At 40.5% G+C, this 19,036-nt stretch overlaps 1 protein-coding gene across 3 annotated transcripts in view; it reads right to left on the reverse strand.

The window, feature by feature from the left end:
• Positions 1-5,819: 5,819 nt before the first annotated feature.
• Positions 5,820-19,036, reverse strand: part of SESN3 (sestrin 3) — a 76,515-nt gene continuing 63,298 nt past the window's right edge. For 2 of the 3 annotated variants that reach the window (XM_067750753.1, XM_067750754.1), the window contains exon 10: positions 9,230-17,254. In XM_067750753.1, the coding sequence (XP_067606854.1) occupies positions 17,168-17,254 (87 nt within the window). In that variant the 3' untranslated portion in view covers positions 9,230-17,167. Of the gene's footprint in view, positions 6,056-9,229; positions 17,255-19,036 lie in introns of those variants that run through there. The other variant, XM_067750755.1, reaches the window with a different exon arrangement.

The raw sequence follows: 19,036 nt of genomic DNA on the forward strand, positions 1-19,036 counted from the left end.
GGAAGAACATTCTCCAGTGGGGAAGCAGATAACAGGCACCAGGGAGTTCCCCTTCTCCAAACACTTCTCTCTTCATTGTGCACTGGCGCCTCCAATGCCAAGGGTTTAAGAAATCGCCAGGGATCCCGGTGACATTTGCCCCGGGACAGCTGCCCCAAATTAGCATCCTGTGTGGGTGAGCTAATCTGCATAAATGTCACCTCCTCCGAGAACCCTTCCCTGCCCCACAATTCACTCTTGTTCCCTGTCTTTCCCTTTACAACATTTATTCTGATTTCTAGTTCTATAATGTTAAGATTTTCTTGCTTACTGTTCCCTGCCTCCCTGCCCCTGACTGTAAACTCCGTGCGGGCAGGGAACTCATCTATTTTATTCCCTGTTGTGCAGCCAGCGTTGAGAACAGGTGCAGCACATGGCGTTTTGGTCAGGTCTCTGGCAGCTCCTTCTCTTCCTCTTTTTCCGGCACTGGTGCCTTCTCCTCGTCCTGGCCTTGACTGTTGAGTTTCTCAAGGTGGGCTCTTAGGCTGCCTTCACGTCTCACTCTTTTTCCTAAGCCATCTCACCCCTGCCCAAAGCTTCCATTTGCTTTCTTAACATTTTTGTCTGTGTGTCTTCAAGTCACCCGAATTCCCATGACCAAGGCAAAACGCATGGTTTCTTCCCTGGAACGTGGTCCTTTTCCAGGGTTCTCTGAGTCCATGGCTCCATCAGGCAGCTACATGGGCAAACCAGGAAACAAGGAGTCGTGGGTGCCTCCTTGTTTACCCTCCCCCCAATTCAATCACTTTGACCTCTTTCGCATCTCCTAGATCCAGCTACTTCTCACCATCTCTGCAGTCCCCGTCCTGGTCCATGCTACCTGCTCCTTTCACCTGATTGGCTTACTAACACGCCTTCTTACCGCTCTTCTGGTCCCCTCCATTCTCCATGCTCCAGCCAGAATGTTCTTGAAATGCAGATCCGATCACGTCATCCCTCCCTCCTCCACACACACAATTTGAGACAGGCTTGACAACACGGGGGCTGACTCAGGACATGCACTCTCTGGGTGTCCTCTTGTGATCCCACCTTCCTCTGGCAGGCCCCCTCTTAGACGGTGTCCCTTCAAGATGGCTCCAGCCAGCTTATCTTCCAAGGTCTCCTCTGGTCTAAGAGTGCTCACGCACCGTCCCCTGCCAAATGCCACCCTGGGCAACTTGAGTCGTAATCTAGCCTGTGTGCTTTCTTCTAGATTGGAGGCGAGCACTGTCCATGGGGTTCTTTAAACCGCACCAGACGTGTATAAATGCCTCAGAATAGTCTCTGTGAGGAGCTCAAACATAGTTCTTTGTAAAGAAATCTCCTCCTGCCTTTTCAACCTCAGCTCCTTTAGCCAGGAGTGGGGTTGAGGTTAAGGGTCACAAACAGGTGTGGGAGGACCTCTCTTGCTACTCCTGAGTTCATGAGCCATTATTTCACTTTGGAATATGGGAGCACGTCGCCAACTCCTAAATCCTTTGGGGCCCACCAGAACTGAGTAAAAAAGGTTCTAGGTACAGAATACTGTTTTACATAGAAAGTGCTCTATGGAAGGAGTTGGCTAGAATCTACCCCTCAGAGACATGGGTATGTTGCTTTAGGAGAAGTCTGGTAGGCACAGCCCCAAGCAGCCTGGAGTCCCATGGCAGCACCAGGAAGCTGAGAGAGAGGACACAGGAATAACTTGGCTGTGTCACCTGAAGTTAGAGGACAGGGTCTTCTGAAGCCTTCAACCTCGCTGCCTCTGTTGACCTCCCACCCTCTCAGTCACTCCCTTACCCCACCTGGGGGCCCTCTCCGTGGAGTCAGCCCTGGCCTCAGCCCAGAGGAGCTGCTTCCATAGGCAGCATCCCCCAACCTTCTGCCAAGCAGCTGGGGCCCCCACAGCCTCTCCGGGCTGAGAGCCACACTTCTCTTGAAAACCACAGAGAATCAATCAGGGGGTCAGAGTCCTTCTCTCTGGCTCAGAAGTCCCATGGCTGTCTGAGCCTTGCCCCTCACTGACTCCTTGGTCCAGGCACAGTGTATTTCTATCTTATCCCATCAAGGCCAGCGCTGGGCAAACTTAGGTAGGAGCTACAGTTCGTCTGAAGTGCTTGTGACCATAGGGATGGGCATCTCATGCACATTGTCAAGGTGTAAACTGGCACAACCTTTCTGGGAAGCAATTCAGAAATGTGTATGAAGAGCATTAAGAGTGTTTTTGCCTTTTGACTGAGAAGTTCCATTTCAGTAGACATTTGTAACCAAAGTTTATAATGGGAGCTCATTTTCACCGTGGGAAACCCATCTTTTTTTTTTTTTAAGGGCGTATGCGTTTTTTGTTTTTTTAAAGAAGATGTTGAGGGTAGGAGTTTATTAATTAATTAATTTATTTTTGCTGTGTTGGATCTTCGTTTCTGTGCGAGGGCTTTCTCTAGTTGTGGCAAGCAGGGGCCACTCTTCATCGCGGTGCGCGGGCCTCTCACTATCACGGCCTCTCCTGTTGCGGAGCACAGGCTCCAGACGTGCAGGCTCCGTAGTTGTGGCTCACGGGCCCAGTTGCTCCGCGGCATGTGGGATCTTTCCAGATCAGGGCTCGAACCCGTGTCCCCTGCATCAGCAGGCAGATATTCAACCACTGCGCCACCAGGGAAGCCCAGGAACCCATCTTTGATGCAGCTTCTTCTGGATGCCTTTTGATTTGCTGCTTTGATAACATGGCAACCTTCTTTGGTTTCCCAGTCATATACTGAACATGGAGAGAGGGTGGAGACAGTCCAAGTGGATTTAAGGCTGTGTAACTCTGTGTAAAAACCCCCTAAGGGGGCCTGTCCCCAAAGATACATGGTTCTCAAAAGGAGACTCTTGTGGTACTGAGTGCATAAAAATTTGTGTGGGGAACTTGTAAAAAGGGAAATTGTATTGACCCCTGACCTCCCATTCTGATTTAGTAAGTTCGGGTGGTTTCCAGGAATCTCTGTTTTTAAGAAGCTTCCCTGTAGATTTCGATGCACAGGGAGAAGGTTTGAGAACCATTGCTTAGACTTGTAATCTTCCAGAGTCCATTTAGTTTTTAAAGAATTCCCCTAAGTCTTATTTTCATGGGACTATTGTACGTCACACAGGATCTGTGCATTCAAGAACTATCTGAAATACCAGACAAGCATTCTTACCACAAATTTAGAGGGAGAGAGTTAATTATCAAAGACCCGATGTAACCTGTATACCACACTTTTAAGTGTACACACTGCAGAGACAGAGACATCTAGAATGACTTCAGTATGCAAAACTTGTTCTGCCCACAAGCAAGCGTCGACACTTGCCTTCTTTTCCTGGGGTCACGTGAACTGGGTGTATGTTTCCGTGTTCACTGTCCCAGCACTTCTAAGACTCTGCCATGAAGTATGGTTTTAGAAGCAGATGAGAATTCCTTTTCTTCTCTGCCTAATCCAGCTGTCTTCTCTCCATTCTGCCCGGAGGTCATAAATTGGGCTGTGATTCTCTCCACTGTTAGGAAGAGATCTACTTGGTGGGAGGTGTTATTTATTTTGTCCACTGGTTCTCAAAATGTGCTGGACGCTGGAATCACCAGGAGAGCTTTTCAAAACCAAATGTCTTGCTGGCTCCTCAGACTAAGTCCACCAGAATCTCGGGGTGGGTGTGGGGTTCTCAGATATCAGTATTTTTAAAGTCCTCATGTGATTCTAGGTGCAACATGGTCGAGAACTATTAATCTAGCCTAAACTTCACTTGAGGTAGAAATAGAAGTAGCGCAGGAAACTTTAGTGAAAGGCCAGGAGAAAAATATTTCTTTTCCTTGTACCTTATTCATGATGACTTTCTGTGTCCACTTGTCTTTCTGTGGATTGGTTTGCTTTTTATCTTTTCACAGACTTCAATTATTACCCGGTTGCATGACCCCATATTATAGTTTTATTACATTCAGAACTGGAAAGCTCGTCTTGTAACCTGAACCATTTTCCCCTCAAAGTCTGACCATGCCGCCCCCAGTTACCAGAGATACTTTTTAAAAATGGAGATTCATATGTATAAAATAGATAACTAATAAGAACATGCTGTATAGAAAAATAAATTAAATAAAATTCAAAAATTCCAAATTCCAAATGAATATGGTCTCTGCCCATATTCATTAAATCGGAATTAATGGGGATGGTTCCATGAACCTGGATTTTTAACAAGTTCCTCAGGGACTCTTATACTCTAAAGTTTGGGTTTTTTGGCCCTAACCTCACCAGCCCCGTTATGAGTACAGTCATACTTTGGATCCAAAATATTGAGGATGAAGACCTAAGAACAAGCTTAACAGGAATGTGATACATTTCACCCCATGAAGATGGACATTCTGAGGACAGGGATGAGCAAAGGGCTGATTGTTTTTACCAACGACGCTGACTCTAGTTTAGAGATTATAAATGAAAATCCCTACAACTATTCTCAAGGCTATCCTTCAGAGACTGTGACATAAGAATAATTTTTCCAATCCAGTTTCTCTGTGGATGAAGTGCTAACCACCTCCAGCACTGATGTGATATCAGTTATCTACTGCCACAGCCATGCTGTGTAACATACAACCCTAAAACCTCAATGGTGTACAATTACAATGCTGTTCATGAGTCTGTGGGTTGGCGGGGTGATTCTGCTGATCTGAACTGGGCTGGGTGAGGCACCTCCCTGAGTCAGCAGTCAGTTGTCAGGCTAGCAGTCAGGCTAAATGACTCGAATGATCTTGCTTGGGCTTTCCCACACCTTGGCCAGAACCCCTGGGGCAATCCAGCTTGTTCCAAGTGGCTAGTCCTCCAGCAGGCTAGCCCAGGCATGCCCAAATTCTGAGAGAGTGTGGAAGCGTGCAAGGCCTTAGAGCCTAGCTCTGCGACTTGTACAATGCCACTTCTGCCACGCTGTTGGCCAACTTGGTCACAGGAAGGGCCCGCATTCAAGGAGGTGGAGAAACAGACCCTACCTCTTAATAAGATAAGCTGTAAAGTCACATTCCAAAGCGTGTGGGTCCAGGGAGGACATCAAATGGTACCATTTATACAAATAATCTACCACATCCATCACTTAATCGTTATCCGTTTAGGTATCGCATGGCTAGAAGGCACCAAGTTCTGAAGGGTCTCACACTGGTCCTGGGCATCGAAGGAGCCTCTGTGCACGTAGGTGGGAAGGTAAGGCCTTGTATGGCAACTGTCTGCTTCGAGTATGTTAAGCTTTACCAGTCATGGCCTGGAGTACATCATCCAGGGGGATGTGCAAAAGTATTCAGGAAATTATTCAAGATATTCAGAAAACGTCCCAAAGAAGGCATCACAGTTACCTTGCAGATCCTGTTTCCATGCTGCCCTGAAATTCTAGTTGGGCTCTGGTTGCCAAGGAGATGCTATTGTTTTAAAGTGGGACACATCCATCCTGTGCTAAAGACCCATTGAAAATGGCTTTCGTCTCCTTTTCCAAATGAATAAATACAAGTCCTTTAGCCTGACCTTTCAGACCCTGCACATCTGACCAAATTACAATTTCCAAATTCATCTTCTAATGTAGGTCCCGCACACGTGCACTGCATGTTGCAGCAGGCTTTTGCTCCCTCCGACCTCCTTGCCCAAACATGTAGTTCCTCAATCTCTGCAAGTCCAAATCGTAGCAATTCTAGAAGTGCCTGTTTCAATATTCACTGTTTTAAAAGCCATCACTGTTAACAGCAGACAAAAATGCACGACTCTCCTCTTTATTTGGCATCTGGTTACTGAGTCTAAGCTCGTGCTGCTCGCCGCACGACAGGCCAATAATCGAGAGACGAGTTGTTGAGGCAAGGAATAACGACTTTATTCGGAAAGCCAGCAGACCGAGAAGATGGTGGACTCGTGGCCTAAAGAACCATCTTGCCTGAGTTAGAATTCAGACTCCTCTTATACTAAAAGGGGAGGGAGTAAAGTCAAACACGTCCTGGCTCCCATCAGCCTCCGGAGGAGATGTGTTAATTTCTTCCTCCCTGCAGTCATTCACAGGTGGACCTGGTCAGGATGTTTCCTGTGAGCTAAACAAAGGTATTTTAGCTTAATGCTCATGACCTCGGAAGGAAGGTTCTTTTTAACTCTCTAAAATGGGGATAATACCTGCTTGCAGGGGGGCTATAATAAAATAATGTATTTAAAGTTTCTAACGTTTAGATAGGACACATGATAACTTGATAAATGATGGCTCTTTTTACGACCCCACATTACAAGCTATTATCTTCTTTCCTATGCTGTCTGATGTTGCCTGTTTTACCCTCTTCTTACCCACACTTCCCCCTTCTTAACGACAAGGGCTATGTCTTCTTTGTCATTACCGTTATCTGTATTTACAGATGAGGAAACGGAGGAACCACAAGATCAGGTAGTTTGTTCAAGTCCAGATAGTTCCCGATGGTGGAGTTGAGATTTGAATTTATTCTAGGACCTGCTTGATAAACCCCAGCACTGCACTGCCCTGCCTTATGTTGGTGTGGACTTCCAGGAAGCAAGGCCCGAGAACAAGGTTTCTTTGAGATCAAGTGGCCGGAGTGGAGGACCGGGGGAGTGAAATAGGAAAAGGAGGAAAGAGTAGACTGGTATTCGATTCCACCAGGCCCTCTGAGTCTCTGAACTGCAACCTGGGAGATGGAAAGAAGGAAACACTCATCCCTTGTCTCTAGTTAGTCACTGCTCAGGGGTTAACTGTTAACTCCCTTCACTTGTGGTTGTGCACGATCAGTGTCGAGGCAGGTCCATCTGGCACCCTGCCACAAGCACTCAGAGCAGCCCCGGGGCAGGAAGCCAGACCTAAGAGGTGCTTTCCCACTGTCTCTGGGAAAACCTGGCCCCAGCCTGAGCGGAGCTGGTGGCCACAGCACAGGGCAGGAGGGAGTTAGCGATGGGCCACGGTAAAGTGGTTGATGTGTGAAGCAGCTGGTGTGTGTGGAGTGGCTGGCGCCGCTGCCTCAACAAATAAAGGAGACAGTCAGTGGGCGGTGAAAGTACTGTAACCAGGAGACTCTTCCTGAGTTTCCTCTTGATGTGAAGATGAAGGGTTTGTTTATGTTTATTTTAGAAGCAGGCCAGTGTAAGAGCGAGTATTAAGAATTCTTGTCTCAAACTCCTTTTAAAGAGTTCTATGGATGAATTAAAAAAAAAAAAAAAAAAAAAGAGGGACTTCCCTGGTGGCTCAGTGGTTAAGAATCCGCCTGCCAACGCAGGGGACACAGGTTCGATCCCTGGTCTGGGAAGATCCCACATGCCACAGAGCATGAAGCCCGTGCGCCACAACTACTGAGCCTGGGCTCTAGAGCCCACGAGCCACAACTACTGAAGCCCGCGTGCCACAACTACTGAAGTCTGCGTGCCTAGAGCCCGTGCTCTGCAACAAAGAGTAGACCCGCTCGCTGCAGCTACAGAAAGCCTGTGTATAGCAACGAAGACCCAGCGCAGCCAAAATAAATAAAGTAAGTAAGTTTATATATTTAAAAAAGAGTTCTATGGAAAGATTTGGGCCCACCTGTGTTTTGAAACATCTCAAGTACGTGAGATTATGGGAGAAGAAAATTAAATACATTAGAAACTATGACTTTGCATTGGTAACTTCCACCATACAGAATGGTCCTAAAAATAAAAAAGTAACACGGTTGTAAGCTTTCCTGAGTCTTCTTTAGGATCAGGCTTATTGTTCTCTTTGGAGAGACTTCTGGCCTTTAAATTGACAAGTCCTGCTTTTATATATTGGTCTGTGAACCTCTCCCTCGGGGAGCGTCTTTTAAATCGTAAGGCCCATTCAGGACTGGAGGAAAAAAAAATCTGTTTTTTAAAATTTAAAAAAAGTTGCAAGTTAGCCAGAGAGGTAAGTTATCTAACCTCTTGTTTGGAGCACGGACTATCCTTTTATTTTTCAGTTAAAATGTCCTGTTGAGAGCATAGTCATTTATATCATTAACCTAAGAAACTTAGGCTGAATTAAGGTAGTGAAGTTTAGTATAAAAGTGGCATCAGAAAGACAGAGTTCAAATTCCCACTGTGCTGATTCTAAGTGCCAACTCTTGGGCAAAGCTCTCAAGACTCAGTTCCTCTTCTGTAAAATGTCATCCTTTCTTTACAAAGTTATTATGAGGATTAAATGAGATCATATATGTGAAAAGATCAAATACACACATAAACAAGGAGTTTCATTTTACTTTTAAAAATGGCTCAAAGTTATTAATCAATTCCTAGGGAGCTAGGGTCAAAAAGCTGGAGTTTGAACTGGGGGAGAAGTGGAAACTTAGCTGTTGGCTGAGTTTGGTCTGATGTGTCCTGTCCTTTATCTCTCCCAGAGGTTGCATATTATTGAAAAAGGCAGACTCTAATTAGCAAGAAGCTGGTTTTTGCTGATCTCTCAGTACAGCTGGACACATGGCACAAAGGGAGAGTTCTTGCCTTTGCTATGAATTTTTATGTAATCAGCGAGCTAAGAGAAGTAAAAAGGGCTCTCCTTGGAATACCTTGCACAAAAGGCTTTGCACATCCTCTATAACTTTCCCAAAGACTATTTTACATTTCTACTTGGGAGTCTTACTGTCACCTCACATTACACATGTATAAACCCCCCTCCCCCCAAATTCTCCTTCCTAACTCTTTATTTCAGTTAGCAACAAGAGTATTCTCTGGGCTTTCTCATTTATTCACTCAGAGTCATCACTGTACTGCATATTTCAAATATATTATTACACTTCACCTAATCTCAAACAACCATCTCAAGAAGGCATTATCCCCCTCAGATTGTGGGACAGAAATCGACGTTCCTAGAGATCAAATTCCTTAAGGTCACAAAGCTAGTAGAATGTGAAAAACGAGCTTTGAATTCAAGCTCTGACCCCAGGTTCAATGCCCCTTTCCACATTCTACCTTACTATTTTTGGTTAATAAGAGATAATAGTGAAACTAATTTGCCTATTGCTGAGATCACAATGGACATTTTCAAAGGTAACAATAACTGTACGTTTTGCACAACTTACACTATTGCAGTATTCTATTAATGCAGTATCAAGTGACTGTAAGAAATATCACAAGAAAACTGGGTCAGGAAGAAATAAGGGGGAAAAAATGACTCTTACAATGCTGATGTCTTTCAGAATGCATGTCCAGTAATTTAAGCAGAAACAAACCTAGGCAAGAATGCTACTCCAATATTAATTTAAATATATATATAAAAGCAAACAGTGTTCAGTTTTGCCAATTTTATTGAACCAATAAAATTCCTACTAATAACAATGAAATAAATTTCTGCAAGTATAAATGTGATACAGTTTAACAAAACCCATTGTTCTGTACCTATAAATAGATTTTCAAAATGTCATAAAAAGTGCAGTTATGAATTGTTAACATGTTAATACACAGTTCCTTTATTTCAAATGTGTTTGCCTTGACTCACCAACAGTTCCTTCTGCATCTGTTCAAATAATATTACCCATCCCTCCAAAAAAAAAAAAAAAGGAAAAAAAAAGAGGCATTAAAGCACTAGAATATTACACAAAAACTGATCCATTCAGGTCAGCTTTAGTCAGAACTGTAGAATCAGCAACATAAGAAAAATAAAACCTAGTTATACACACAAAAAGCTTTCATGGGTTCTATAATCTTCTTAACTGCTGACTTATGTGGAGGGCATAATAGTTGAAAAGCCTTATATGGTTAACTAACTTAGACTATATCTACAGCAGGGTCTGATTTGCCAGAACAAGTTTAAAGTGGCTGTTTAGCAAGTTTGCTATTTTCAGAATTGAAACTATAAATGTATGACCGCCATTTGACACTGAAAATTGTGTGAGTCCTAAATTGCATCAATGATCTATTTGATAAAAGCTTATTCTAATTGAAAACCTTATATAGTAAGAGACTGATAGATATATAGCAGTCTTAAAGATCACGTCATCCGCCTCACGTTAGTCCAAAGTCACGTGCTTCGTAAAAAAAAAATTACAGTAACAAAGCACAGGACTACAAAGGCAAAACATCACAGCTTCTGATTACATGGAATAAAAAGTACCAAGGAACGCAAAAGATAATTCTGTATTAATACTGATGAATTAAAGAACTATAACAGACGTTTCACAGCATGCTACATATATCACTCACAACTTAAGGATAAAATGATGTCTAAAATTGAAAGATAAGAAGTTGGCAATCTGATTTCATGTGCAATTCAGCTACAAAGTCTTAATATATACATTCATGATGTAGCTGCTCTGCAAAATCAGGTTAAAAAAAAAAAGAGATTTCAAGTTCAAATCCTATTTCTTAAGCTAAAGGATACATCCAGTTCTTCCATGACCAGGAAAGTTATTTTCAGGTTTGAAGGAGCTAATCCCAGTAGCAAGGCCATGTTCCAAGTTGACCTGACAAGGTTCTTTGTAACCTTGCTCCAACTCTGCATGTGGCTGTGAGTATTCTATTAGCATGGAGAAGATGCCAAACTGGCTTGTGGTTTGCTTTCTGTGTCTATCTTATCGGATTGAAAAGAGTAAACGTGAGGAGAAAGAGGAAGGGAAAAATTGCATTTTCTTTCCAGGGAAGATATATGGATGTAAAGGAAATTATCTGCAGTAGATATAGAGTTGGGATGACTTTCTTTCCTTGATGAACAAGGGTACCATTTAATGCTTACCCTTTATTTTAGCGAACCAGTGAAATTCAGAAAGGAGAAAACAGTCTCAACATTACGAAGGAAATTTCTTGGCTACCCAACTGATACATTTCCTTTATCCTACCTTTTGATCCTTCCTTACCAGATTTGGGAGTCAGCTGACAATCTGTAAGGACTAACTCAAGAAAGAGACGTATGATCAGTTCCATTCAGTAAGTGTCATAATGAATACTTAAGCTAATCAGCATTCATAAACAATATTTTAACATTGAAGACTAGAGAGTGTCTCTCCTTTTGATATTCTTTCTGTTAAAATTATACATTCACTTTTAAGAGGTTAAACTGAGGGGTGCAAGAAAATAGACTGTTTTAGCAAATTTATATACCAAAAATTACATTGATCATATTTAGACTTACTAACATTTGATGCTGTCCTATGAGCTGTAAAATGGGGTGTTTGTTCTAATGGCTATTTTATAGTATGCATTTTCTTATTTCAAAGATTTCCACAAGCATTGAAAAGAATCAGATAGGCATCCCCCCGCCCACCGCCCCCATATTCCTTCTTTTTTCAACTCTGGACTTCATGGTGGTGCAGTCGTAATTAAAGCTAGAATGAACACTTCATGACGTATGATTTAATAAAAACCATCCTTTCAGTCTCCATCATTCAAGTCTCATTTCTTAACTAGGCATCTATTCATTTCTGGGCCCTTAAAGGAATCGACTAGACTCTGTTATCAGGTTGGGTTGTTCATGAACGGGCGTGGAAGGCCATCCAAATACCACTGTAGATCATAATAATCTGTACTTTCAAACAAGGGGGGTTTGTCTTTAGGTCTATAGATAAACACGCCCCACGTCAGAAGCCTGACAGTGTTCATCTATGGACCACACTGAGCAGGCACTGGCCAGAGAGGAAGAACTGATGCTTCTTCCCCTTCTGTGCGTTTCCTGTTCCTTAATGATACTGTCTAGATATACCGGAAGTGCAGCCATGGTTGTAAGGACTACGAAGGCAGTGCATTCCCTTTTCATCCCGTAGCTCATTTTCCCGCATGAGAATAGGGTAGGAATAGGGGTTAGAAGCTTAGTCTAACCTAGGGAAGCTTAATCAAACCATTATGTAGCCAATTTTATGGTATTTTATCTATATTATAAATCAAATGGTCTTCTGTGATCCAGTGGGACCACCTAAACATGCTTTATCATATGTCCTTCTATTGGAAATGTGTTTCAAGGCCCAAATGACACCAATAAAACAAATGTCTGAAACACCACCCATTTGTATGCCAGAAACTTCCTGTTCCATTGATAGGTTACAGATCAATCTGGATTGTTGGAGAATTTTCACTTTACATTCAAATAACTTGGACTAACCAAATATAGATCCAGGTTAAGATGGCAATTCAATCACTTTAAAATCCTGCTAAATGCTAAATTCTGCATGGTAGAAATAGTTCAATTTCTGTATCATGTATAAATATAAAGATTCCTACTTTGATAGAAGGCAAAAATCTTCTATGATTTATTTAAAATATGGAAGTAGTATTACTGAACAACGGAGAGTGAATCCATGAAAAGGTTGGATACTCTGAGTTTATAGGCTCTTTGGGGATGAGGTAGAGGAGAGCAAGATATTTTGGCAGCTGGGAAAGGGTAGAACAGTATGGGATGGACGAGATTACACGTGGTGCTGCGTTAGATCTGGGAGGGTGTCCAGGGCAAAGGTTAGCCAAAATATAGCTAGATGGTAGAGGGATTTCGAGGGAGTTGGGACAAGTCGTATTCCTCACGGATGGAGAAGAAGTAACTGGGAAAAGTAAGTGCTGGTGACGATCAGCAGGTGGCTGGTGATGTTTCGTTTGGATTGTGAAAAGGCGCTCAGACCAAGATGGGCTGAGGGGAGGGGAAGAGAGCGAGCGTGGTAGAGGTCGAGGCACTTGGAGGAAGAGAAAGCAGGCAGGAAAGGACGGGCTGAATGTAGGCAGAAGCTCCCACAATAGGAAGTGCTCCTTTAGATTAGGTGTGTGATGCTGACGGCAGCCACGCTCTTAGAATTATGGTCCATGTGTTCTTTGAAAGATTCTTCCTTCCTCACAGGTTTCTGCCTTGACAGGTACCTCTACCTCTATGATCCATTTCACCCCAGATATTTTTGTTCTAGGTCTCACCTGAGCGGATACTATTAACAAAGCCAAATTAGCATGGAAGTAAGCCCCACATACAGGGGGCACTGAAGTTCTGTTGACTGAGATGAATACATTCGTGTTACAGTACTGTTTTAAGGAAAGATTATTTGATTCTCAGTCTCCAGAGGGATATAATCGGGAAACACAGTTTATGATTATGGCCACCTAGAATAGGTTCTGACTATAAAATTAGGTAACATAAAACTCGATCTGAATAGAGGAGCCATATACCTTTCAGTTTATTGTTGAATTATACTATTAGCAAATTTCCTCTACTATTTATATAACATTATTGTTGCATAATTTTCGCTTCATGCAAGACCGTCTATTTGCATAAAAGAAGAAAAGTCCCCTTAGATAAAGAGAAGAGTTTAAGGTCTTGCTTTCCAGAGGAATGATTTAGAATTGTCTTTAAAACACAACATAAAACAAAACAAAAACCTCATTTTACTAGCACAGTGCAAATCATTTTTATAATATGCACTGAAATTTTTTTTTCCCTCACGAATTGTCCTTAGTGTTTAAAAGAATCTTACCATCATATATGCATGCGCTCTGCATGAAAGTGGTGAACTATTTTTAAGTACAGATCTTTAATTGTTCGTGATAATTTCATTTTGCTGTGGCATAAAAATCTAAGATTTTGGATTTAAAAACTCTATAAGGTGGGAAAAAAAGTTGCTCAGGAATAATGTTAACTAGCTGTTAGAAGCATTTAAAATCTTTAAGGGACTTAATTAATTAATTATTTTGTATTGGGGTATATTTGTTTCACAATGTTGTGTTAGTTTCTACTGTACAGCGAAATGAAGTAGAGTTCCCTGTGCTATACAGCAGGTTCTCATTAGTTATCTATTGTATACATATTAGTTAGTGTATATAGGTCAATCCCAATTTAAGGGACTTTATAATACAATTAAAATAGGGGCTCTGGTTCAAATATGATTCTAATATAAAGCTGACATCGAGTTTTCTGTTCTAAGACAGTCCTGTGTTGCTCTGTCAATATTATTTGAGTTTAAAGTCATAATTAGAGGCCAAGGCCATGCCCCAGATTCCACACTAGCCATTCTTTATTTAAAAAGTACCCCAAATGGGACAAAGATTCTTCCTGAGACTGAGATAGTATCCTTAGCTCAAAAAGGTGAAGAAATAATAAGTTGTCCCGTCTCAAAAGCCTGTTTTCCTCTAATTATCACAAGTCCATCTGAGGAAGCCTCATCAAAAGGCTCCCAAGGAGGCACCTGCCTGGCCACTCCCGCAGTCAAGGGGTCGGGTTCAAGATTTACTTTCAGAGAGGAGAGTAGCTGGATTTTCCTAAGGTGATCTGAGAAATTGAGAGTTATAACTGGAAGTGGGAAAATTTGAAATTCAAAAGTAAACGGCTATCCACCAAGCATATACAGCAGTGGATCATTAGACTATTTTGAAAATAATAAGCAACGGAGTTAGAGGCTTCCCATTCACGTGTGCTTTTCTCACGCACACCTGCACATCTCAGTTTGGCACAATGCGAGCCCAAGGTGTGGGTTAGCAGATCGTATAGTCACATCAATACACCAATTGAACCAGATATCTCTTTTAAAAATATCACATTTTAATATAAAAAGCTATACTATAAATTACTACATAGTAAATTCAATACTCTGAAAAAATACCACCCTGGAAAACCGCATCAGAATTTCAAGTTTGCATTAGCTGAAGTTCACAGCAAACTCGCTGTACAATGGATTTCACAACCCGGAAGGCTGTGCGCGCTGCATCTCGGCAGGTGCTTTGGCACCTTCAGAGTCAACTTTTCTAGGCTGATTCAGTGAGGTTCATAAATATATTGTTTTGTCTTTGTTTATAGTTCCAAGTCAACTGATTTTCCTGATTAGTGATGAGACAGATCAATGCTGAGCTAATACGAAACCTTGCTAGGAAAGAGATCTAGTAAAGGCACTAAGATTTCCATAACCCAACTCCAACTACCTACATTTCCGGGGGTTGGGGGGAACACAAAAAACAAAAACTAAGTGGCCATTTTAGTTACTTAAACCTTGTTTCCCCTTTTGGTCTAAAGCTCATATGGTGTTCTGTGAGAATTTCTCCTCCTTTTCAATATATAAAAATCATTTTTTATCCTGTAATACAGGTCACCTGCACAAAAACATAGGGATATTAACTGAAAGAATTCTAGTTAAAAAAAAAAAAAAAAAAAGTCAAGAGTAAAGGATATCCTCAACTTGAAAGTTCTAAAATTGGGGAAGTCAAATGGACATGCATGTTGTCATTCGTATTTTGCCATTCCCCTAAAGACTTTCTTCGTATTTAACAGATATCTATATAATGTGATATGGCATAAAATCAACATATGGTATACACAATAAACAAAACAGACTAGATCTGACATGAGTTCTTTGAATAATCTCTTTAAATAAACCACCCTGTCTTAAAAAAAATTAGCAATTTTTTTCCTCACGTGGAAGATTTCAAACAAAATCCTGGAATCTAAAAATGCAGAACTATCTCATATTCATAGGTTTACAGTCATCTTTCTATTTTCTTATCTAGAACAAAGCCTAAAAGAAAGCAACCTAATGGATCGTACCAGAAAAGGATGATAAATGGAAGGGGAAAATGACTGAACAGAACACCAGTCCACAATTCTTTCATGAGAGAAAAAAAGTAAGTCCTAGATAACAAGTAAGTCTAAAATGAAATCTTTGTGGGAACTCTAACGGAAAATTTTAACTATCTTATTCACTATGAAAAAATGGATCTGTTTTAAAACAATTAGCATGTTTGTGTAAAATTCAAGTCACCCTTAGTTAACCAAAAAGTGTTTAAGCAGTGCAGTTGTGTCCTACTGGATAGCTGTAAGCATCTCTTTAGGCACTTCACTGGTTCATTAACATAATATAAATTAAAGCTATAAACACATAATGTTGTGCTCTGTGAAGATAATCTAATCAAGCAACATAAACCAATGCAAAAATGTGACTTTTGGGATGCTTTTTCTTCCCTTAAGACTTGAGATCTTTTTTTAACCAGTTGTCCAAAGAGATTTTTCTGGGGAAGGGGATGCTTTGGCATTATGAAAGGAACATTGTTCAACCCCAGGAAGGCAAAAGCCTTGGGCGATAAAGAAATCTGAACCAAATTTCTTTATGGCTCTGTGTTAAAAGGACACTTCTGCAGTGACATAGTAGGGGGAAAGTCTGTTGAGTATTTTTTTTTTTTTAACATATTGCACTCTTTTGTTGTTGTCGTTCAATCACATTAATGCATAGAAACACAATTTTTACCTTTGAATAATAAACTGTTTAACCTATCATAAGAAAAACCATGGAAAATAAGTTCTAAAAGCCTAACAGGAAAAAATATAGGTATATTATAACCTTCCTCCGCTTACTGCAATATAGAAAACACTATGAGAAAAGAAAAATGTGCAAAGAAAATTTTTGGTCAGTCTTATGTGGGTACATGTTTATATGTGCCAACTAAGTGAACTGTAAGTAGCCCTGCAAGCACTGATTATTTCTGATGACTGAGGATTACTGTCAGTGATAGAAAGGATTGTGCATAATTCCACTTTTAATATATACATCTGATATGGAAAACGGAAACTTCTGTTTCAGAAGAGAAAGAAACTAGCTGAATTTGGCATTTCAGTAGCATGCTATAGAATTCATCATGATCAATTTCACATTAAATTATGGACAATGGCTGTATCACATTTCATGTTATCGCCAATAGCAGTAAAAAAAAACAAACAAACAAATAAAAAAAATAAACAGTGCCTGACAAATAATCTCCTGGGGACACAGATGAGTGTCCTGTGAGCAGCTTAGTTCAACAGCGCATGCTTCTCCTCCACCAGATTTAGGACACAACATTAAAATTCTAGAATGGCCAGAGGAGGTCATTCATTGCTGAATTCCGATATCTGAAAAACAATTGCTTGAGCAGATTGTAAGCGCTTTTCCATATTTAAAAAAAAAAAAAAGGAAAGAACAAAAATACACATACACACAAACCCCAAAGCACTGAAGTTAAGCATTAACAAACCAGGTTCATGACTTATGATCAGTATCCAAAAACCCAACTATAAACAATGCCAAGTAGTGCTCCTCAGTATTATTTTTGCAATTGTTAGTCATGTTAAGCATCAAGAAAAAGAAAATACATCATTGCACATTACAGCCGCCCCCAAAAAAACGGCTAAAACTTTGACACTAGAGAATTGAATAATGTTTGATGCTACATCACAAACAGCTTCTGATGTATAGCCTATGTGAAAAGGTCTTTACACATATATGACATTTTCCCTGGATGATGCTTCAGGTCAAATGCCGAGTTATGGCACGAAGAGCATAGAGAAGCTCAGCTTGCATCCGTGCTTCCATTAGAAGTAAATTTACGTGAACCTAGAAAATGAAAGTGTTACCAATTTAGTGACCATCATAAACAACTGAAAAAACCTTAATTTTTTTTTCATATATCAGACATTCACAAATGTTTTTCATGGGTATTACAGACACATGTACAAACACACATGTCTGGGCATATTTATGCGGGTACGTGATGTAATACTCATAAGAAAACTGTGTTTATAAAAAAAAGTGAGCAGTAAAAATGACCCCGAAAGTCTTAAAGAGTCCAATAATTTTGTTAGGATCGATGTTATGTAAAGCCAGTCACTCTTTTGGGTTATAAAATAAAACTGATTTTTACAAATCACAATTTTCCTACAAATTATACTTTCTTCCAGTTGTAAAAGTTTATATGGCTAAAACTCAGCCCCACATTTCTTATAGCCTATGCTTATTCCTTGGAAAGCTTTTAAAAACATTGCTTACGATTTGCAGGCATACCTCGTTTTATCGTGCTTTGCTTTATGGCACCTTACAGGTACTGTGTTTTTTACAAACTGAAGGTTTGTGGCAACCCTGCGTCAAGCAAGTCTATCGGCATCATTTTTCCAACAGCGTTTGCTCACTTTGTGTCTCTGTGTCACATTTGGGAATCCTCACAACATTTCAAACCCTCCACCAGCAAAAAGATTATGACTCACTGAAGGTTCAAATGATGGTTAGCACTTTTTAGTGATAAAGTATTTTTTTAATTAAGGTATGTACACTGTTTTTTAAGACATAATGCTATTATACACTTAATAGACTACAATATAGTGTAAACATAACTTTTATATGCACTGGGAAATCAAAAATTCATGTGACTCCCTTTATTGTGATATTCACTTTAGTGCAGTGGTCTGGAACCAAACCCATAATATCTTTGAGGTATGCCTGTACTTGGGAGATATTAAAGTGAAAATGTGACGTTTAAAGCAGTTTGGAATTAGTGTCTGGTACTTAGATATGCACAGCTTGCCTAGAGTCTTTCAGATACAGCTGTGAACAAGCACCTAACTTTTTTGGGGGGGGATACAGCTCATCCGATAGGTTAAATTATGTACCCACATATTTTCAAAATGTTTACAAAGAAATATGTTGTGATATATTTAGATTATTTTGGTATCTTTCTATAGGTTAGATGTATTGTTGGATCTATTCTCTTGATGAGTAAGGAGAATTTCTAGATACCACCTAGTAAAGGGAGAAAATCTAATGCAAACATATAAGCAGAGCATAGCGATCCATCTCGGAGAGATGCTGGAGGCAAATGGGTATTTATATGATGTGTGATCGGCTCTAAGACTTCAAGAAGGTCTGCTAGGGATTGAGGTCATAACATTCTTTATCTAAGTCATATGGTTATTGAGTGAATATTAGGACCCTGAAAAGGTTTTCTTACTCTCAAGCTTAGAAACTGTGATATAAATGGAAGATTCGTGGCCTTTAAGGTCAAAGACCTAGGATTTATAGCCATACTTATACTGTACTAGTATATTGGTAAAGATCCTTAACATTTATTAGGTCTTAAATAAGGATTCCTATATATTTCAATCCAAAGAAATATCCTCATATAATAACATATTTGGCTCAAAGATCCAAATCCATTATATTGTCAAAATACCAAATTACCAAATTGGAGTGAGACACCCTTGTTCTAAGAGGTTAACTGTAATGGCTAGAGTGAAGGAATCTCTAAATGGGTATGCCTTCTGGGCATACAATAATATACAATTATAGCTCGCACAACATCTCTGAAGGTTTGATTTTTACTAGTAGGATGGTGGACAGTTTCCC

This window comes from Pseudorca crassidens, chromosome 9, assembly GCF_039906515.1.
Source record: "Pseudorca crassidens isolate mPseCra1 chromosome 9, mPseCra1.hap1, whole genome shotgun sequence".
Classification (NCBI taxonomy): Eukaryota; Metazoa; Chordata; class Mammalia; order Artiodactyla; family Delphinidae; genus Pseudorca; species Pseudorca crassidens.